This window comes from Prorops nasuta, unplaced genomic scaffold (genome assembly GCF_024137725.1).
Source record: "Prorops nasuta isolate Cenicafe-Biocafe unplaced genomic scaffold, Cenicafe_Pnas_1.2 PNAS00004, whole genome shotgun sequence".
Lineage (NCBI taxonomy): Eukaryota > Metazoa > Arthropoda > Insecta > Hymenoptera > Bethylidae > Prorops > Prorops nasuta.
In genome coordinates, this window is record NW_027116801.1 from 10,374,575 (window position 1) to 10,394,789 (window position 20,215).

Genomic DNA, 20,215 nt, shown 5'->3' on the forward strand with positions numbered 1-20,215 from the left:
GGGCTTCTTTTTCGGGGGATAAGCTGCGAGCTGATTGTTTACATCCCAAGGTAAATAATAGATTTGTATCGAAGCTATAACCCTCGAAGTAGCGGATTGTTACGAACAACGTTGAGATAGGAGTCTGCGCGTGTTGCTGGAAGAAGCAGCAATCATCCTGTTTCACCGTTCGACCGTTTCGCATTTCTCTCTGCTTAGAGATTGCGCGTATGAAAAGGACGCGTACGGACACGCATATAAGTCGTGGCAAGAAGGCGACAGGCAAAAACGCCTCTCCCGGATGCTGCCTCCTTGGTCCCTGTCCTCCTCCTCCTCCTCTTCGTCTCCTATTCACCTTGCCACCCCCCTCCCTCAAACCTCTCGAACGTTCCATCGGGATTTTACGATTTCCACCTCGTCCCCGGGTCATGGCCGCACCTCCTCCACCTACCCACTACACCAAGGATACTTTCGATACCGGTCGAAGAGAAATCCAACGAAGATTGTCCGGTTCTTCAAGAGACTCTGGCGCAAACGCTCGCAAAATCCACCCCCCCCCCCCTCCCCCTCCAGTGGCACCGTCAGTAACGAAAATAATTCATTTCTACCATCTTCCTACTCCCATACATTCCGCTCTCACACTAACCTCTCTAGGCGAGCTGCTGTTCTCCCGAAATTTTCAACACACCCACGCGGAGCGACACCTACGCTCGTTCAGCGAAGCGTGAACTTTGCGTGAACAGGGAGAAAGCGTCCCGTGATCGATCATTGCCCCAGAAGCCAATTACTATACCCACCCGGTAATTGGACCGAGCTGACCGTTGACCAGTCAGACTCCCATAGGACTAAGTGTCGCACGCGACGTTAAAAATCTTCAGGTGTGAAAACCTCGAAGGTGTTGACTTTCCCGAAGTTTAACGATTTTTGCAGAAACTTTATTCCGTACGTCATGTGCGTGGTGTTGTTTAGCAATGGTTTCCGGATTGTATAATCGAGCGTATGATTCAGAGAGATCAGGTTGGAATCTTGTAGCGCGTTGGTGGGGGAGAATTTGATGGGGGAATGACGCATCGAAGAGTCGTGGGTTTGAGTCTGGGATCGTAGCTGGATCGATGGGAGGCTGTAGGCCAGACGGCCTCGATCCCGACCAACCCCAAAGCTCCCAACTATTCAGGTGCTCCTCACCTTCGTCCCTTCTGCCGCGTCCCGTCTTTCCAACAACCCCCACTTGACCGGCTACGTATCCTGCTACCCCCTCCCCTGCTCTCCTTCTCCTGACGCTAACAGCAAAAACCATCTCCATACCATAGACTCGACTAGTCGCCCTCAGGCTCATTTTCTGCACGTGTTATTCTCCCTACTCTCACGCCCCTTTCCCCCCTCCCCCCCCTTAATCTTCCCATCAGCCTAGAATCTTTCCCCCTCTACAAAAATCTTGCTTCGTCCAACGTGACTAGACATATATTCGCACATTTATATCTTTAATTTCTGTATGAATTTTCTTGTAACAATCGATCCCCCCTATGACTTCTATTTTCCTATCAATCAAATCTCCTACCCCTGTGCAATGGCAGGAGTCACCGAGGGACCACCCAAGACTCTCCGTAAAATTATACAATGGGGAATCTCTGCAGAGTTACGTACACGGTTCCAGAATAGAGCGAGTTATAGAGCCGTAGCACTCGGGTTGCATCACTCGGGAATCTTCCTTCCGATATATGTATATTGAATTATCCGTACATGTCTGTGGAACTTCCAGCTTCCATGTTGTAACAAAAATCGTTGTGGATTCCATCGAATCATAGGGAACATACTAATTATCATACTTTGGAGAGCAGAGAGAGAGAGAGAGAGAGAGAGAGTTAATTCTATTAACTTATCTACATCTGTGTATATAGACGAACCAACTGATCCAATCGATTCCATCCAATGGAATTATTGCTTCTTAAAAGTCGACGAGTTAATAACCGATTAACCCAGTTGCGAAGAAAACCGCAAAAACGCGTTTAGTTTCGTGCTGGAGGACTGATAGTTGGTATAAGGTAACTAGACGGAGCTATAGCTAAGCTTATCACAAATGAGGATATTATATCAAAGTAGAGTCTATTTTGAGGGGGAGAGACGCGATGAGAAATGACGTATAGGTAGGAGAACAGCAATGATTAATGGTTGCGGAGGTGACACTTTTGCACGTAAATAGAAAGTATTTTCCTATACTATATACAGAGACCCCAGGCTATTCTATATATATATATATATATATACGTCATCACCGAGATGGAAGAGCGAACGAGAGAGCAAGAAAGTCCGAGCCACGTGACTTTGACACATCTCTGTGCACTCGCTCGACTTAACAAGTTTACAATGTAACCACAGTGGCAGCACTTCCCTGTCCCGACCACTCCAGCTTCCAGCATCGATCCGAGAGAACCACCGATCCATGATAAATCCTTTCCTCGTTTCATTACCGATCCATAAAAATTATATTCGTGAGTCGATGCAAAATATTTAATCTAACCGGATTCTACTTCATCTCAAGGAGAAATCGAGTTTTTAGAACCGATTTCTTACCGATTTGTGTGAGAAAAATCAGAGATTCTTCGTGAGCAATAACACACCGAGCAATATATTATATATCCATATGCGGAAATTGGTTAAACGAGACGATTTGAGAAAGCAGTTACATATATATATAGAATTAATCGGTAACTGAATCGGTTGTTCGAATGCCGTCAGTAGCCTTCGGTGGCAGTGGATTTCCTGGGTTCCGAAAGACTGCAAACGCATAGCTGAATGGTTTATAGGGTATCTTGGCGATCGGTAACTCGATATGCCGATGGCGGAGTTCCGATTTTGATACCGAGCCTCCGTGTTTCTGCGGTCGAAACTGTCCGTCTCGCTCGCCTATCGACTGTCACGCGATAGCAAATTGAGGTTTCGCGCTAATAATTTTCCCTTGATTCCGACATCCGTCGTATCTCTTCAAATTTTCCAAATTTACAGTCCCCATACTTATTTCCATGGGAAGAAAATGAGTTTGGAAGGTATCCATAGCGATCTATCAATGAGTTTTAATGGTTTTAAGTAATTTTAAAGTTTTACGATATGATTTTTCAGGGTATCATTTGGCTCCAGCAAAGGATCAATGGTGGAAACATTGGTATACGAGACCCCGGTTCAGGAGGAGCCTGAAATCAATCAATTTTTGGACCACAATGGCCGCTTACCCCATCCACTGATACCCGTGCCAGACACAGAGTAAGTGAATTCTTATCGATACTTTAACGAGCTAACTTTTAGTCGAGCTGTTCGAGCTTCGAGTTTTATGCTGGCAGATTGCATATTTTAAAAAGCTCCCACGCACGTGCGTGTTACTCCCCTCTACTTTCTTTCCGTCTGCGCGTGACGTCACTCGACACACCTAACCCCAAAATAACGCGCTTCTTTCTAAATGGTATGTACGTGCAAAAATTGCATGGAATAATCGACCACTCTGCAACTGGAAAATATTTTATATTCATCAATTAACTCGAATGCATATATATATATATATATATATATTAGGCTCCTTATCGTATTGTATGTAGAGCTTTCGTGATTCCGCCCAGTTTAACGATCAGTTATAAACGTGTTTCGCATTATCATAAAAATAAATGTAATAATACTGTTTACAGTGGTATGCGCAGCAGTCTGGCAAACGAAATTGAAATCGAGACCACCATGACAGACGTGACTAAATCACTTTTATGCGATCAGCTGATGCTTGCACTTTGCTACACCATCTCGTAGCAGTCTCTTTTCAAACAATATCGCGTAAAATATCCGTGGAAACATTACGTATGCGTAACACGAACTTTGTCGTTTAACCGGATCAAATGCGACAACGAGCGTACGTTTCTTTCTGTGTGATCAACAATTTAACAGAAAAGACGTCATCTCTAATATGCTAATGCAACGTTTCTCGGATTAGCTCGGAGCTATTATTGTAAGTAAAATGTAACGAGAATTCGAAAGGATGGTGATAAGAATTGATAAGGCTTTTTAAGAAAATGATTTTGCGCTCTTGGTATAAATATCGTAACCGAGTCGAGCGAGTGTATTTTTGCGAGAATAGTTTATCTCTCAAGAGATATTATTTATCGATAAGATTACGAATGAAAAGCAACGCTTTCAGTCTCAAACATGAATAGTCTCATCTGTAGGTTTTACAGACACGAGAAATAAAATTAGCGCATCGTTACAAAGTCATCCTTACTGGTTCTCGAGATCGATGACCAATTTGTTCATCCAAGCGCGTTGCTTCTCGTTCCGATGGACAGTCTGATAGGGAAATGTAGTGAATTTCTTATTGAATTATAAAAGATCAGTGATTATTATAAGCGGATCTAAAAGAATGAAACTGTTGGTAAGCGTCGTTGGGCTCGTGGATGAACAAATGACCGAGAGATGGCAGTGAAGTCGCGATTGGCGCCGAGAGACCGAGGAGAATCGGTTATTTTCGGCCGGCAGCCGAAGGCAACCATGAAGGTAACGTTGACGCAGGCGTGGTACGCCGAACAACGACGAGTAGCCACGAGCTCCGCTCTCTCTCCCCAAGCTCGTGACTATACTTCTGCTTCTGCCCGACTCCACCGACTCCACTGCTCACACTCCACACTACTCCAGTAATAAAGAAGAGTCAGTTCGCTAGGCCCGCCCTAGTACGCAGTTCATATACGCACTTCTGTTGCTTCTTCTTCGTCAGCTTGTTCATCGTCTGCTTCCCACCGCCGCCAGCCCATTCACAGCTCGTATGCCTCAGTGCCGTCAATTTTTCGCGATTTTCATCTCTCCTCGTTTCCTCTTCCAGCCCTACCACCCCTTACCACCCCCTTCTCTTTCTCCTCCTCGCCTACATCCCTTCAGCAAATTTCCAAACAGATCGCCAATCCATTGTACACAACTTTGACAAACTTTCTTCCTGGCCGTTCTTCCCGCCTTTCTCACAACTCTCCTTTCTCCTGATATAACAACAATACAGTTACGTTTCGCCCTTCCGCGAGTGTACACTTTTCAGTCGAAAATTCAAGGCCTGGTACATAAAATCGTAATCTGAACGCTGCTCTATCTAGCAGCGATAGAAATCGATCGTTGCGTGGATCAGAGGCACGGTTTACGATCCTCGTCTCTGACAAGGTAAAACATTCTGTTTTTCTATACGAGAACAGTCTCATTTAATAATCAATTACGCCTCACGCTAAAATCGCGTCGTTAACAGTTGTGTAAAGATTCTTTCGGAGTTTGTGTGCGTTTATAGCCCTCGGGAGAAGGGTCTCGCGGTTTATTGTGTCGGTGAGTCCGTTGGCTTTTTGCTTTGGTAGGTAAAGGTGTCCCCCTAGGGTTCACCGTAGGAACGAACGAACGTTGTCGATTTTTCACCCATTCCCCCCCCCCCCTCCTTCGATCCATCAAATTTCTTCGGCCAATCAAATTACCGGTGCACGACTAGAACGAACAATAGACGAATTGTGAGATTACAAACGAGAGTCGAGTTGATAGGGTGGAGGGGGTGTAATCGTGGACTGACCTACAAGGGGTGTCTGGAAGAGAGCCGAGGTGTATATCGGCTAGGAAATAAGAGAAAGATGCGTAATTTCGCTGGTTGCCATGGTAACGAGCCATCTCGACACACTCTTGTGTATCAACCCCGTTTTCTCTCGAGATACGGCACTGCAAAGGCTTACAAGTGTCAGACGAAATCGATTCGTCTCACTCGACGAATCATCTTCTAATTTTTATTACACCTCGTCCAAACAATTGGCTGGAAATTTCGCGCAGCTCTTTGGGGAAACAAAGGGTGAGAATATAGTTGGCACCTCTATTGAAGTTGCGGTTGATAGACAGAACGGCGCCTACGAAAACCCTCGACTTCCGCAAAGGGGTGATCGATGTGATTGTTTGCAAATATCACCCCTGTGTACTCGCTCAGCGGGAAAAGTGGGTCAGTAAGGAGGAAACCATCTCTCTCGTGCTTGATATCCCAGACCCTAAGACAACACCCTTTTCCGTCCCATACTGGTAAAAGATTGTACGATTCTCGGGTAATTCGATCGGGGATTGTAAAATCAGTGCTAATATCGTACTCGAGCGCTCTTATGAACTAGAATACGATGATGACGACGATGATCGTCCCACGCGTCAGCCGTCCAAAAAATAAGACTCACCCACCCACAACGCCGAGGTTAACCATTGAGAAGAACTCGCGAAGGACGCGTGTTTGGAATCGCTGGTTCCAGCAATAGCGCGCGCAGAAAAAACAAGGGACCGAGTTGGGTCGAGGAGAAAAACGTTAGAAGTCGTGGTGAGCGTTACTTCGGCTGTATTCAAGGTCCGCATCGGTTTGCTCGCTGCTGTTTAAACGCTCGGTGACGTCAGACCCGTAAGGATTGCATGTTCCGCTGTCGGGGGGCAAGGGGGCGCGCGGAGCACGGTAAACACAATCTATATATTCTTCAGCGTGGCACGAGAACCATTCGCTTCGAGCCAGATTGCTTCTTTATAGACGCCTCGCTCGCGATAGCGACTCGTAACGGCCAATAAAGTAATTCTGCTATCGTCGGATAAGGATTCGCAGATTTTCTGTCGCGCGCAGCAGCGTTGAATAAAATTTCGCTTCGTTCGTTAGGCCAATCGTAGTTAGTGGTGCATGGGACGCCGATGAAGCGTTGGATTCTTCACGAATGGTTGCATCTCGAGTCTCTGACCGCGCACAACTTTGTCGCTTCTTTTTCTCCTTCGTAGAACCGGTTTAGATCAAGCAGCTCCCTTCTTTGCAAAAGCGTTATCTCCCCCCTCCCCCTTCCCTGGTAAGCTCTATCCGTTCCTCGCGACGAACGCACTCGGTTTCATTCTCGCTCGCCGTCGACAGCGGCCAAAAGGACGCTCCTGAGCGATTGCGCAATGAAATTTGCAGCGATTCGAACTTTCGACGCGATGCAATTTTTCCTTACAATTAAAGTTTGCGAAACCTCCGTCGCGGACGCTACTATTCGATCCCCAGCAGCGTTTAATAAACGAAGCTTCTTCTCCTCGCTTTGGGATACTCATCGCTATACGCTCTAATTGCTTCTCCCACCGCGTGGACAGTCGGATACAAAAATAAAATTGTAATCTACTTGTTATCGAAAACATTAGACCGACGAGTGCATAATTGCTTCCAGATGTCAATTATATTCTCTCTGCGAAAGGTTCTTGTACCATATGTCTACTTTGCGTTTATACTTTATTATTACGTACTGGCGCTCTGCCATTTATGCAACATGTGAACGATTGTTGCACGGACCGACTGGACGCTTCTCAAGAAAATTCGTTTCAATGAACGTAATCGCTAAATCTGGTTTGCCTCTGTTGAAGGAGTTGGAAATAACGTTGGAACTTAAAGGTTATCGAAGAAAGTATCGCTCGCGTCGATATATTACGACTATAAGTATTTACCCTTGTATCAGCGATCGCATAATTTTTCTGTCGCATTTCTCAAGTACAAGGTCGACTCGACTATTATGTATCTCAGCGCAGAGATCTAGGGCCGCGCTGTAAGAGCTTGTAATTACCGGGGAAATGAATCTGGCTTTGGCGAACGAGCAGTTGATTGGTGCTCGTAAATTTGAATCGTGGCTGCTCCGAAAAAATAATTTATGAATGGAATGAAGAGCGCGATAGCGAGCGGGATTCTCCGGGGTGGGAAAATTTAGTCTGGCCCCTGGTCTTCTAGCTCTGGTTGATGACTCTTTACTCGTAAGCTATTTGTAAAAGTAGACAGACGCTTGAATGACGCCGGAGGAGAGTTATGCAAGAGGCGAGCGTGTAATCAGGCAGACGAGTCGTTTCGTTAAGTGACCAGATACTTGTTGCGAGTGCCTTGAAGCGTGATGAGACCAAGCCTATACGTATATATATATATATATATATATACACGTATATGCATCATCTCTTACACATACATGTGGGACGCAACGTGCCGCAGTGTCAAACACCGCTATTGTAAGATTGCCGCGACTCATCATCCCGTCTGATACAAACGATTATTACCTCATGCTCTATTTTACTAAACTAGGACTCTGATGGAAACTCCACAACCCCCCCCCCCTTTCTTTTCTTTTGTAGAATACATTTTTCCTCTCTGATTGAACAATCCAACCAGATGCTTACGCTTCGCGATAAACCAGGCAGCTGGTTATTTGCCAGAAAAATTTTTAAGTGCGCTGACTCATTCGGACCTCTTTATTCCAACAAAATTGCAGCAAATTATCCTCCCCACACACCCTTGCTAACTTTCCCAGACCCGTGTCAAAGCTCCAACGGGTCCACTTGGTGCGTTCGCTAAATTCTTTCCAGCTATACACTCCGTTAAAAGTAACAAGACTCGATCGAATTTTTTTCCAGTAAATCGTCTGCTTATTTACGTGTGAAAATTTCTAAAAGTTTAAGAATTATACACACCGTAAGCATTTGTTACTTTTTATCGCACAGAGCAAAATTCGGAGGTTTACAGCGAAAAAAAAACAACACGCGAAGAGGCGTGGTAATTCAGCGGAAGTTGAGTCGTTAAATTGTATATACCCTTATAAGAGTGGTTCCCCGAATGTTTTGAAAACACCAGGCATACACAGCGACGAGCGTAGCAGCAACAAAACAGAAAGTAAGTAAGAATATCGCTTTATTAAAAGGATTATTTGTGTTTCAGCGAAGGCAGAGAAAAGGTACGAGTGTCGTTCCTAGGAAGTCAACCTTCTCTAGCAACACCGGGTGTTTTGTTGTTGGAACCGTTCGACATGGCGACGAGTCCGGAGCTACTGACGACACACACCGAGCACACGAGTCCCGCTTACCACACTCAAATCAGGTTCGTCAAGATTTCAACTTGAGAATAAATAAGCCCCTGGATCGTGCTCTCTAAATAAACCGGAAGTTCCTCCCCCCCCAATCGTCTCTCTTCTTCAAAATGACATGGAGGGTTACTCGGGACAAAGTCGCGTTTAGCGTGACCGTTCTACGAGTGCGACACGTGTCTAATCGTAGCTTCTCCGTTATATTTTCTGCAAAGAATAGAATTTCCGCGCAGAGTTTTCCGAGTGGATTTGCGGGGTGGTGGAACTGGAGGAAGAAGAAGCAAGGCAGAGACGCGGACGGCGGATGGGACTGTGCATCTGGACGGGTAGTGGAGTGCAAGTGCAGGCAGCACCGCTACCGGCTGGGACTGGCGCACTCTGCACACTGCACAGGAGAGTGGATGGAGGATCGATATAGCGTGGGTGGATGTGCACTGTGCAGAGGTGCAGTGAGCCAAAGCAGTCGAGACTCGAGATTCCGGTCGCCAGTCGCGCTCTGTCAGTTCCACCGTCGAGCGTCATCCCGTTTTTCACTCTTTCTCTCTCTCTCTCTCTCTCTCCCCCCTCTCCCTCTCTCCCTCTCTCTCTATTTCTTTCCGTTTATCTCTCCTGTCTCCGTTTTTCTCTCTCGATCCTCAAATCTTTCTCCTTGCGATCTTCCAATTCGACAGTGAAACGTGAGTACTCGCTCATCCGGTTCCTCGACAGTGGGTCAGTTTCTGTAATTCGCCTGCTCGAGTGTCCCTTCTCCTATTGAATCAGAAATCCCAATAAATATATTTATACATCCCTGAGTTTTCCTCCTCGCGTTATTAAAAGTGGGCTGGTACGCAAATCGTGTCAATTTCAACTCGAATTCAAAGAAACGTTGGATAATCTTGAGTCTTATTGTGAGGGGAATCTTTTATTTCCGACAGTTGCATTTTCAACTCTTTATGACAAAGTTGATCATCGGATTAACCAGCAACGTACGGCAAATAGGATTATACTTTTTTACAATTCTGAGTTTTTATTCGTTGCTTTTCTAGAGCGAGTTAGTCTTATAATCGTGTCAGTTTTAACTGGAAATAAAAAACAAGCATTGAACGATATTGAATCTTGTGTTTGGTGATCCTTCATCTCCTCCAGTTGCAATTTAAACTCTCCATGCATGAGAAAACTTCGGATCACCTGACTAACGAGCAACGTCCAACAAATAGAAAAGATCGTTATCAACCTTATCGCGTTTCCTGCAATCACACTTTCGTTCCAGTCATCGAGAATTCTTTGCTAGGAAATTCCAGCGATTCAGCAGCTCGGATAGGATTCTCATTCGTATACAGCAATTCAATTTCGACTGCAGCGATATTTCTTCGTGTATATAATAAATTGATAAAATACGCGCAAACCCGAAAATGACCAAAACACAATTTCATCTTGAATAGATCGAAAATATAAGCACTCAGTTATTCGATCCATCGAAACTAAGGAAATTCCACCGATTCGTTGCCTCAAATATACAATTCTTATCCAGAGATCCTAAGTTTCAGCTGGAACAATATTTCTTGCCGTACGACAAATTGAAAAAATTCGTCGCCAGTCTAAAAATACTAAAAGACAATTTCCACTCGCATAGATTGAAAATTTATCCGCTCCGATGTTCGATCCTTCGAAACGAAGCATCGCACTGGCGATCTTTGCCCCCCTCCCCTCCCAAATAAATATCCGATAAGGTTCCACCCTCCACAGACTTTTCGGCGCCAACGGGAGCCCCAAAGTCATCCACCTGTCCCCAAATCACTCGAGGAGAAATCGATACGACCGAAATACCAATCCGCTACTCCCATCGCAATTTTATTTATAAGCGCGTCATATATTTCTCAAACAAATCCCCCCCCCCCCCCCTCCTTGTGTGCTCGCTCCTGTGCAGGAGACACATTATTTCCCTCGACGATAAATTATTCATGAGTGACGTGTTTTCGCGGTAAATCGCGTGCTAAATACCGAGGAATGCTGCAGAGTCTTGTGCAACGATCGGCGATTATTGGTGGCAATTGGACATTGGTGGATAACGGCAACGTTCACGCGTGTTCTGGTTATCATAGGCCGCCGATGACGCGTGGCTCGCAATAATTATATGGATGAGAAAAGACACTTGCCATTGGAATGATAAACGTATAGAGGGATCCAAGCGGAGGTTGCGTGACTCGTAAACGGCTGTGAAAACAGCGATGCACCTACGCGATGATTAAACACCGACGAAGCCCGTAAAAAGTCCTTTTCTTTATCTCCTCAGTCAAGGTCAAACTCGACTCGACTCGACGCGTCGTTTAGCATCGGCTCTCCATCAACGCTCCCCGACTGATAATTCGAGTCTATTTCGCAAGTCCTCCATGACAAACTGCGGATACTATATCGAGTAGATTTATCTCCAGCCAAACTCAGAATTGAGTGCAATTTGTGTTTCTTAAGTCCATTGTTTATGAGTTATTGGCGCGTAACTCTGTGTTTTTGTTTATGTGTGGTAAAAAATGTTGCTGTGCTTCATTCTTGGCTAGGCGCGCTCTTTAGCATCGGTTTTTCGTTACCAGTCCCTAACCCCGATAGCACAAATATCCTCGGGACGTCCGTAGAACGTTCCGAGGACATCATGCTGAGAATGTCCCTTGAATATCTTGTGCCATTAGGAGTAATTAGCATCGAAAATCTTTTATCTAAATTCGTCCTGTAAAATGGACAGACTAATCCGCAGCTAAATTCAGAGCGAAGCTTTATTTGTTTGTTAAATCCGTTGTTTACGAGTTATTGGCGCGTAGCTGCGTGTTTTCGCGCGTGCTGTATAAGAAGTGTTGCTGCTCCGCGTACCCCAGTGGCCGACATAGTCGCGCGCAGTTCTCTATATAGTCGAATATCCGTCGTTGCGGTCGCGGCTGTATGTGTATATAGGTGCAGGAGAGAGGCGAGGATGTATTGACTGGGAGAGCCGTGACCCATTTTCGACCCCCTCGCTTTCAACCCCATGAAACGCCAACAGCATCCGTACAAGCGACGACACGCACACGAAATCTAGTTGTGGAAACTCTTCTCCGCGAGCCGTTAATAATCCAGAGAACTTGAAAATGTCAACGCTCGAAATAGCCGATCGTAAAACTGACTTTCCACGCGTAGACTGTAGACGTCCCGCGATCTCTTTTATTTCTTTCTCTCTCTCTCTCTCTTTGCCTCCCCCCCCCCCCCCCTTGAAATTAGATTACTGGGAAAACATTCGTTTAAAAGGAAATTGCCTTGAAAGACTGGCATAAAAGGAAGAGCGTTAATTACTGGGACAGGGAGAGCATTGAGAAAAGAGAAAGAGAGAGAAAGAGAGAAACTGGTTAAGGTTGCATACTGAATTCGTTAAAAAGCGCAATCTTTGCTCGCCCTGACCAACTTAACCAGTTACGACGCTCGCTTTAAGCGAATTAACATCGATCCGTGATTATCCTGAAAAACGATAAAGGTTGACTCGTTTATTCCTGACAACGATAGCTTTTGCCGAAATCCCGAAAGGGGACTGCACTTATCGATCAGAGGGTAGATGCTGTGTATAGAAAACAATCACGCTTCATTGGCTTAATTGTGTTAATTACTGGCAAGGCTGCAGGAGAGGAGAAATGAGCGATGAGATCAACTTGGGAAGCCATACAGCATAGCGGTTTATCTATAAACAGAATCAGATCGATAATACGCGAACCCAGCCAGGAAGTAGACTCGACATAATGGAAAATCTTTATTGTAGAGCTTGTGTAGTAAAGTGATGAAGAGGGGGAAAGTGGGGGGGGGTGATACGGTGTTTTCTTTATCGGAAATATTGTAAAGGAAAATCGCGGAGTTTCTGGGTTGGCACGGCGACGACGAACGACGCGAAATACCAAATAAACGCAATGGTGCTCTCGTCCAGCAGTGTCTATTCGACGATTTCGCGTTTCGTCGACGAACGAACGTTGTTCGCTGCTCGCGGAGGTCGCGCGGAGCGCTCGCTCGCTCAGTCAGTCAACGGTGCACCACCGACGGTAACAGACCCGTCGCCACTCGCCGTCGTTCCTGTCCTACCCCATCCCATCCCACTCTCGTTTTGCCACTGCACAAGTATATGCTTGTGTGTATATATTTATATATATACATACAAGCAGACCTGCCTGAAATAACGCGTTGCCAACGGGGAGATCGAAATTCGCCCGAAACCCCCGCTACGAATCATTCGCTTAAAAATAAAGTCTTACGCTCGGCTTCTTCAAGTTCGCTCTCATACTACCAAAGGTTACCGTCCTCGTTAAAAAAAAAAAAGCCCAAAGCTCCTCGCGCCACTCTAGCTCGTCAGAATAATGCCATCCCCTGACATTTTCACGTCCCCGTGAAAAGGAGACTGGCAGTTTTCGCACCTCTCAAGTCTGTCTCTTGCATCATTAGTCCTGGACGGAGAGGATTCTACCGAGAAGAAGTGTCAAAGTGTCGAAAAAGTGGTGCAAGTGACTCTGATGGTCAAATGTTGATGTGCACCGATGAAAATGACCACCCACGGAGGTCAAATGTATTACGTGATTAAGGTGCCGAAGGATGCTCCGACGGATGTTGATCAAAGGTAAAGCAGAGGCGAAGCAGGAGGTTTCTTGTGAATTTTTGTGCAGCAAAGTGACGCGAGAGGAAAAAAGCTCGCTGAAAGAAGGAACAAATCCGTCGGATCGAAGAGGGCTCCGCCGTGTGTGTGACACAGAATCGTGCAGGGGTCTTCAACCCCGTTCGACCGCGAATCGAGACTCCGAGGAGACGGGGTTCTACGTTCTACCCGCTCGTCCGTGCATCGAGTTGTTACTGGACAATGCAAAGTTCACTCATGCGCGATTCTTCCCTCGAAACAGCCAATCTTCTCTCGCGTGGAATCATGCCCAGTGTTAAAACTTACCCCCTCGAGCTTTCTAGCTGCTATCTCGAAAAAGCTTCCTCGCTTTCTTCCATTTCTTCATTTTGATTCAATTACCTTATTCGAGTTATCTAGTTATGTTGTTACAAAATTGCATCGAGTCCTTTTCAATTCCAAGTTTCAATCGTTGATCTCTCTCTCTCTCTCTCTCTCTCTCTCTCTCGTTAAAGATAGTAGTGTAGGAGTTAACGTCAGTTTTGTTAAACGAGTTACTTCGAGCTTTCCTCTATCTCAAAAAGCTTCCTCGTTTTCCTTCAATTATTTATTTAGATTAAATTATACGTTAGAATTGTCTCGTTACGTTAAAAAATTGCATCTGGTTATTTTTCAATTTTAATTTTTAAACGTCAATTTTCTCTTTTGTTAAGGATAGTAGTAAATGAATTAAGATCAGCTGTTGAACAAGTTTTATCGAGTTTTCTTCTATCTCAAAAAACTTCCTAGCTTCCTCTCATTTCTTTATTTCAAATAAATTACATTCCAGCTATCTCGTTGGATAAATAACACAATATCAAGACTTTTAAAATCGAATTTGCAACAATAAATTTTTTCTCCTGTTAATAAAAATAGCACACGAATCAACACAAATATTAAGCTTATTCCCTCGAGTGATGTTCTACCTAAAAAAAACTAGATCTCTCTCTCTCTCTCTCTCTCTCTCTCTCCTTCCATCATCTCTTCATTTCGATAAAATGACATTCGAGCCACTTCGTTACGTCACACAAGGGGAGGAATTTTAAGCTTAATAGAATTATAATTACGAAGAAAGCCAGTGTGGCGTCGCATGAGGTGTCTGACGAATTTCAGCCGAAATGTTATTGTCCCGCAAATGTTCGAAGGTGGGACAGTGTTTTTGCATCGCGTTGCTTTTTGTATCGTTGGAGAATAGGGGCCGACCTCGTTAACCTCATTGGAAAATATCGAAGACCCTCGTGGTACAAGAAGCATTTTTCCCCCAAAGCGCTTCTTTGAATTCTCCTTTAACACACTCCGTACCCCTCTATGCACGTAATAATAAAATCCACTCGATAAGGTCGACGAGATAATATATTTTCTCACGTTTATCCAGAAGAACGGAGGAGTGGGGGGGGGGGGGGTCTTAAATAACTCGGTGCTCCTTGAGAATAAAATTCTGAAAATTTAGCATAAGCCGTGTCTCGCGTTGCGAGAATGGGAATAAACACGCGCAATGGCGCGGTGTTTTCTTCGTCGTCAAAGAATTTCGTAATATCAGGACGTACGGTATTAGCCGAGCTGGACAGGTGCCAAAAGGCTCTTTCCCTCGAGCACTCCCTCCCCCACTTCCACGCCACTACACTTGCTCGTCATTTCGGCGAAGTTTTGTTCGAAGAACGAAATTTGTTTCTTTTTTGCTTTTTTTTTTTTTTTCGTTTCTTCAACAATGAGACTGAGAACGGAGGCCCCTGCTGATGACATTGGGTAACGCGGTGAGGCTCAATTTCCTGATCCCGTTCGTGTCGGCCGTTTGGCCATTCGCGACGCAAATTAACCGGAACTCGAGAGACGGGAGCCGATGGCTTCTATCTCTTTTTCTCTCTCGGGCGCACTTCTCTTCGCATCCCTCTTGACGAAACAACGCACATGCACACATGCGCGTGTATGTACGTGTCCCCTGCACGTACGCGTATTTGCAACGCGAGTCATTTATGAAGATTGCAATTAAGTGGCGTTCAATGCCAGCCTCGTCGCTCCAGTCAATGTCATGGTCATGTGGGAGTGTTCTCTGAAAAAAGGAAAAAAAAGAAAAATTGTTGTTAAATCGTGCAAAGATCCGAGGCAAAGCTGTGTGTGGCCTTCGCTTTAATAGCTTTTAATCGTCCCTCTTTTCATTCCTGTGAATTTCAATCGATTGGTCTCGATGGATTGTGCGGAGCAAAGAATTTTACGTATATTGGAGAAATGAGATGGCGGGGAATTATTTTTAATGGTGAAATTTGTTTTTCAGCACGGATAGCGGATGGGACAACCCGTTTAGGCCGGATGGCGACCTTTCACGGGAGGCCGACGAGATAGTAGAGCTGATCAAGGGTGGGAAACCTATAACACCGACCCCAGGCCAAAATGCCCCAGCGCTACCAGGATACGACGCAACCGACAAATCGGCCGAGCACGACTCCAGTTCTAGTCCTTTACTCAAGAACTCTGCCAATCGACACTCAAACTCCCAAGGAAATGGCAACGCACATGGCACGCCCTTGAAATCTGGTCAGCAACCTGTCAATGAAAAGGTAAAGCGTGTGTGTGTGTGTGTTCGTGTAAACTGCAAATCCATTAACACAAGTGTTTATATTCATATATGTGTATAGTTCTTTGGATACATTGTAAAATATCTCCTTTTCATTATACATCCTTTTGAACATTGTATTCATTTAACTTAACGCACTTTTTGCTTTGTGATAATAATAAGAGGTTTAGAGAGAAAGACTTGTTTGAATTACATGATTTTTGTATGGAAAATAGAATGTCTTAAAAAATGTACAAAGTATAATTGTACAAGTCTGTGTATTTATTTTTGTTGAAACAAAGCTTTTGAATTTGTAGTGTAGTGACTCACTCTTACATTGGGTCTGTTATTTACTTTCATGCTACAAGTGAATCTAAGGTCAAGTGCAATTTTGTAAAATTAAGTTTGTAGAAATTGCAATAAAAATTTGGTATAATCACGAAGAGAGGTGTACATGCCAAAATTGGCTAGATAGCTTGTGTAATTTTGATTAATAGCTCGAGGTTACAAAATTGTGCTTAATCTTTGATATCAGAGATTCATTCCTATCTAATTTCTATAATCAACTCGACAGGTGAGCCAGGCTTCGAGAACCGCGACGGTGGAAGTGAGTAGAATGACCGCTCAGGGACCTGGGGATGCGATGCAGGTAGAGCACGTGACCTTGAAGAAAAAGCCTAAGTGCAAGTGCTGCGTACTCCAGTAACGAGAAGATGACGTGCTGATGGCCGAGGACGGATCAGCCGAACTTTGCACGCTCGTCGAAAATTCCTTGGTTAATAATTACCACGAGAAACGGTTGCGACCAGAAAAATCTTGCCACTTTTAGTGCTCCGGCAAATGCTCGCCGGTGCTGAAGAAAGCTGGCTGATTTTAATCATAAAGTGAGAATTTCTTTCTTTCGAACTCTCCCGCTCGCTATTCAACCTATACACATGCTGCGTTTAACGCGCTTGCGAGTTTTACGATAAGTGATTAAAATTTGATCGAAACAAAAAATGGGAGAAAGGAAGCAAATTGGGAAACTCGCAAGAAGCTAGACGAACTTACGATAACGAACTCTGGCGAGAGTGAGATCGCTTTTATCTTGGTGACGTATTCTCGTTGCTGAAGATGATTACACTGTGAAAAAATGAAATATAAATATATATATACATATATATTTATATATATATTATAAATATATACATACAAAATATATTGTAGATACAGAAAGGTAGCTATATAGCTTAGATATATGCTTTTATTATTGTGGTTAATTATCGTCAAGGTTGTAACAACTGTGAAAAGATGATTTTGAAAAGGACGGTCACGCGGCTGATAGCAGAAAAGCGAGAAAAAAATGCGAGAGAAATAAAATATAAAATGTTACCGAAGCGTGGATCGTGTGAATTGTACTGTGACTGGTTGAAAGCCTATAATTTATAGAATATCTGTCGTTTCATTGATTTTCCTTAATACGGAAAAGCCATTATCCTTTCGAAAGTTCCAGGCTTCGTACGATTTTAAATTTTATATGACACGTTAAAGGCTACGTCGAGAACAAAAAACGCAAGCCCACCTTAGCTATATTATGCCCTCTAGCAACGTTCATCGTCATGGAAGAAAAGCAAAAATTATACTTGTACAATCTTAATTAAGCGATGGTCCATAAAAGTACTGATTAACTAGGCAATTGGAGAATGAAATTTTTTAACGAGACTATTAGCATAGCGCGTATAGAAACAGTTTACCAAGCTTTGCGCGACTATGTAATATTTATATCTTTTAGTGTTTCAAACTATTGAATTAGAGCTGTAATGTGAAGAAGGAATGATTTAAACTTTTTGACAGTTGTGGCTTTTCGTTACTTTTAATGCATATACTGCAGCGTGGCCAAAATCTTGCAAACGATAAATTCTTAAAGGTTTAGTTCGAGTAAAGATTCAGGATTTCTGTGCAGGCTGTAAATATTGAAATGCTCTGCGAGATACTGATGACGTCAAGTGTGATTAACGGCGTGCCCTACTGCGAAGGAATACCCAAGATTTTCAAGATGTAAAACCACTTTAGTCTCCTTGATGTTCTTCGCGCGTCCACTTCCCAACTGCTGCTGGAGCACAAATTAATACGCTAAAACGAACTAAGCACGTAATTTTTAAGCAGAATCCGCGTATAGCTATTATTTCTTTTGTGATTCCTTCATTTTTTTTAGCCTTAAAAGCACCGTGCATGTTAGGCCCTATTTATTATTTTTAATCGTTTCTTTTATTCTATCTTATTTGTATTTAGCTAGCCCTATTTTTAAATAAGTTTAATCACAAATATTTAAAATCCTGCATAAATTATCACCAACATTCGATCAACTTTTCTTAAAACTGTCCTGTCCTTGAATCGAGAACTTCGTTTTTACTAAACATTCAAATTTTTAATCTCCCAATGACCGCCATTAAAGATTTTTACAATTCAATGTATTATGTAAATGACTTCTATGATATATATATATAAGTACATGCATACAAACATATACACACGCATACATGTATATTAACTATACATATCTAGGTATTCAGTTTTTAAAGCATTGTATAAAGATTTTGTTAGATTTCGAATCATGAAAACCGAGCGTATAATCGATTTTAAAAACTTCTTCCTTTTAATCTAAAGTAATTAATGTTATCTCGATAGCATAACATTAAAATTATACTATAAGAGTATTGAAAATCCTGAATGTTTACTTACCTTGTGACGATTAAAAGCAGCTTGTGAAACTGGTGGAAAGAACTAGAAAATTGACCACTGTTGATCAGGCTTCTGTATATCTTTACCGGAAGAAAAGAATAGACTCTTGTAAAAGATAGATGAATTTCTTTAAAATGAATTCAAAAATATATGCGACTCTCCACACTTCTTTTTCCATCTAGAACTCAGTGATTATTTTCATTCATTCCTGGCAAAATGTTAAGCAAGTGGTTTTAATCAAATGAAATTTTTTTAGTTCTCCCATAATTTGTATTATATCATCAATTGGTGCGTTTATGACTTTACTCTAAATGTACAGCATCTGATGTAAATGAGCCTCGTGTGGTTTTCTAATTGAATTAAGGCAAGGAATCTTCGACACGAGGTATTACATCAGATACTTTGCGTAATCATTCGATTTCTACGTAAATGATTTAATTGTGATTTTTCTGTCCGTTTACTACTAGCACTGTATCGATAAGGTAATAACATTGGCTGCTATTTTTACAATTTCTAATAACGAACTTGTGTTGGAGATAGTATACATTGATGTGTTTTCAAGGTTGCACCGTTGCATCAATTTTTTTAGCCTTATCATTGTACCCTACCGCATACACGCAGATATTCGACGATTTTGCTCGAAACAGACAAATGTCGAATATAGTTGAGGAGGATATAGAGGTAGATGATAGAATGTATACTGTACGTTGATCGATCCATTGATTTATATAATACGTTAATTTCTCTCTGCACTCATTCTCGCAGAATTAATTTTTTCAACGAGCAAAATCATCGAAGTCTCATTTTACATACATTATAATGATGAAATATCTTTTTTCATTAGCTCAGGCTAATTACCGATGTTCTCTATCAACATTACGAATCGTCCTTTGAAGTTAACGAAGGAGTGCGATGTGGAAGTACAAAAGGTGCTGAGTATCAAAGACTAAAGATATTATTTTATTAATTGAATATATTTCTGCATCCTAACGTACAGCCTCCGCCGGCTGACAAAGAGCAACCGTCTCTCGACCTTGGCGCCTTTATATTTCCTGTCTTCGATGAATGATTTTGTTATAAACTAGTCGTACTCGGAGGGTTTGGCGTTTCTTCGCGCCAGGATGGATGTAACACCCTCTTACTCTGACACTCCGATGACTATTTCCTCGAGAAGCCTATTCCCTTCTCGAGCAAAGTCATAGGGTCTCAGTGTTTAGAGGTAAAAACAAAATTAATACAAACAGAAAGCCTCTTAACGTCTGTTCCCACGCAAAATGTTGACTCTGCTGAGCTTACAGATATTAAACGAATATTAAATGTCTTGTTAAAAAAAAGATGAAAAAAATACAGCTGAGTCTTGCGATAAGTTACCTAGTTTCCCATTCCATCGTCGACACAATACCATCCTATTCATTTTTATAGATAAAACTCGATTCTTGCCACAGTGTAGGTGTAACCAGAAAG

The 20,215-nt window shown here is 43.1% G+C and overlaps 1 protein-coding gene across 6 annotated transcripts in view; it reads left to right on the forward strand.

The window, feature by feature from the left end:
* LOC136773002 (uncharacterized) overlaps positions 1-20,117 on the forward strand; it is a 39,934-nt gene extending 19,817 nt beyond the window's left edge. For all 6 annotated transcript variants that reach the window (XM_066726310.1, XM_066726313.1, XM_066726312.1 and 3 more), the window contains 4 exons: positions 3,097-3,237; positions 8,702-8,860; positions 15,752-16,034; positions 16,605-20,117. In XM_066726310.1, the coding sequence (XP_066582407.1) occupies positions 3,097-3,237; positions 8,702-8,860; positions 15,752-16,034; positions 16,605-16,736 (715 nt within the window). In that variant the 3' untranslated portion in view covers positions 16,737-20,117. The remainder of the gene's footprint in view (positions 1-3,096; positions 3,238-8,701; positions 8,861-15,751; positions 16,035-16,604) is intronic.
* Positions 20,118-20,215: the final 98 nt, after the last annotated feature.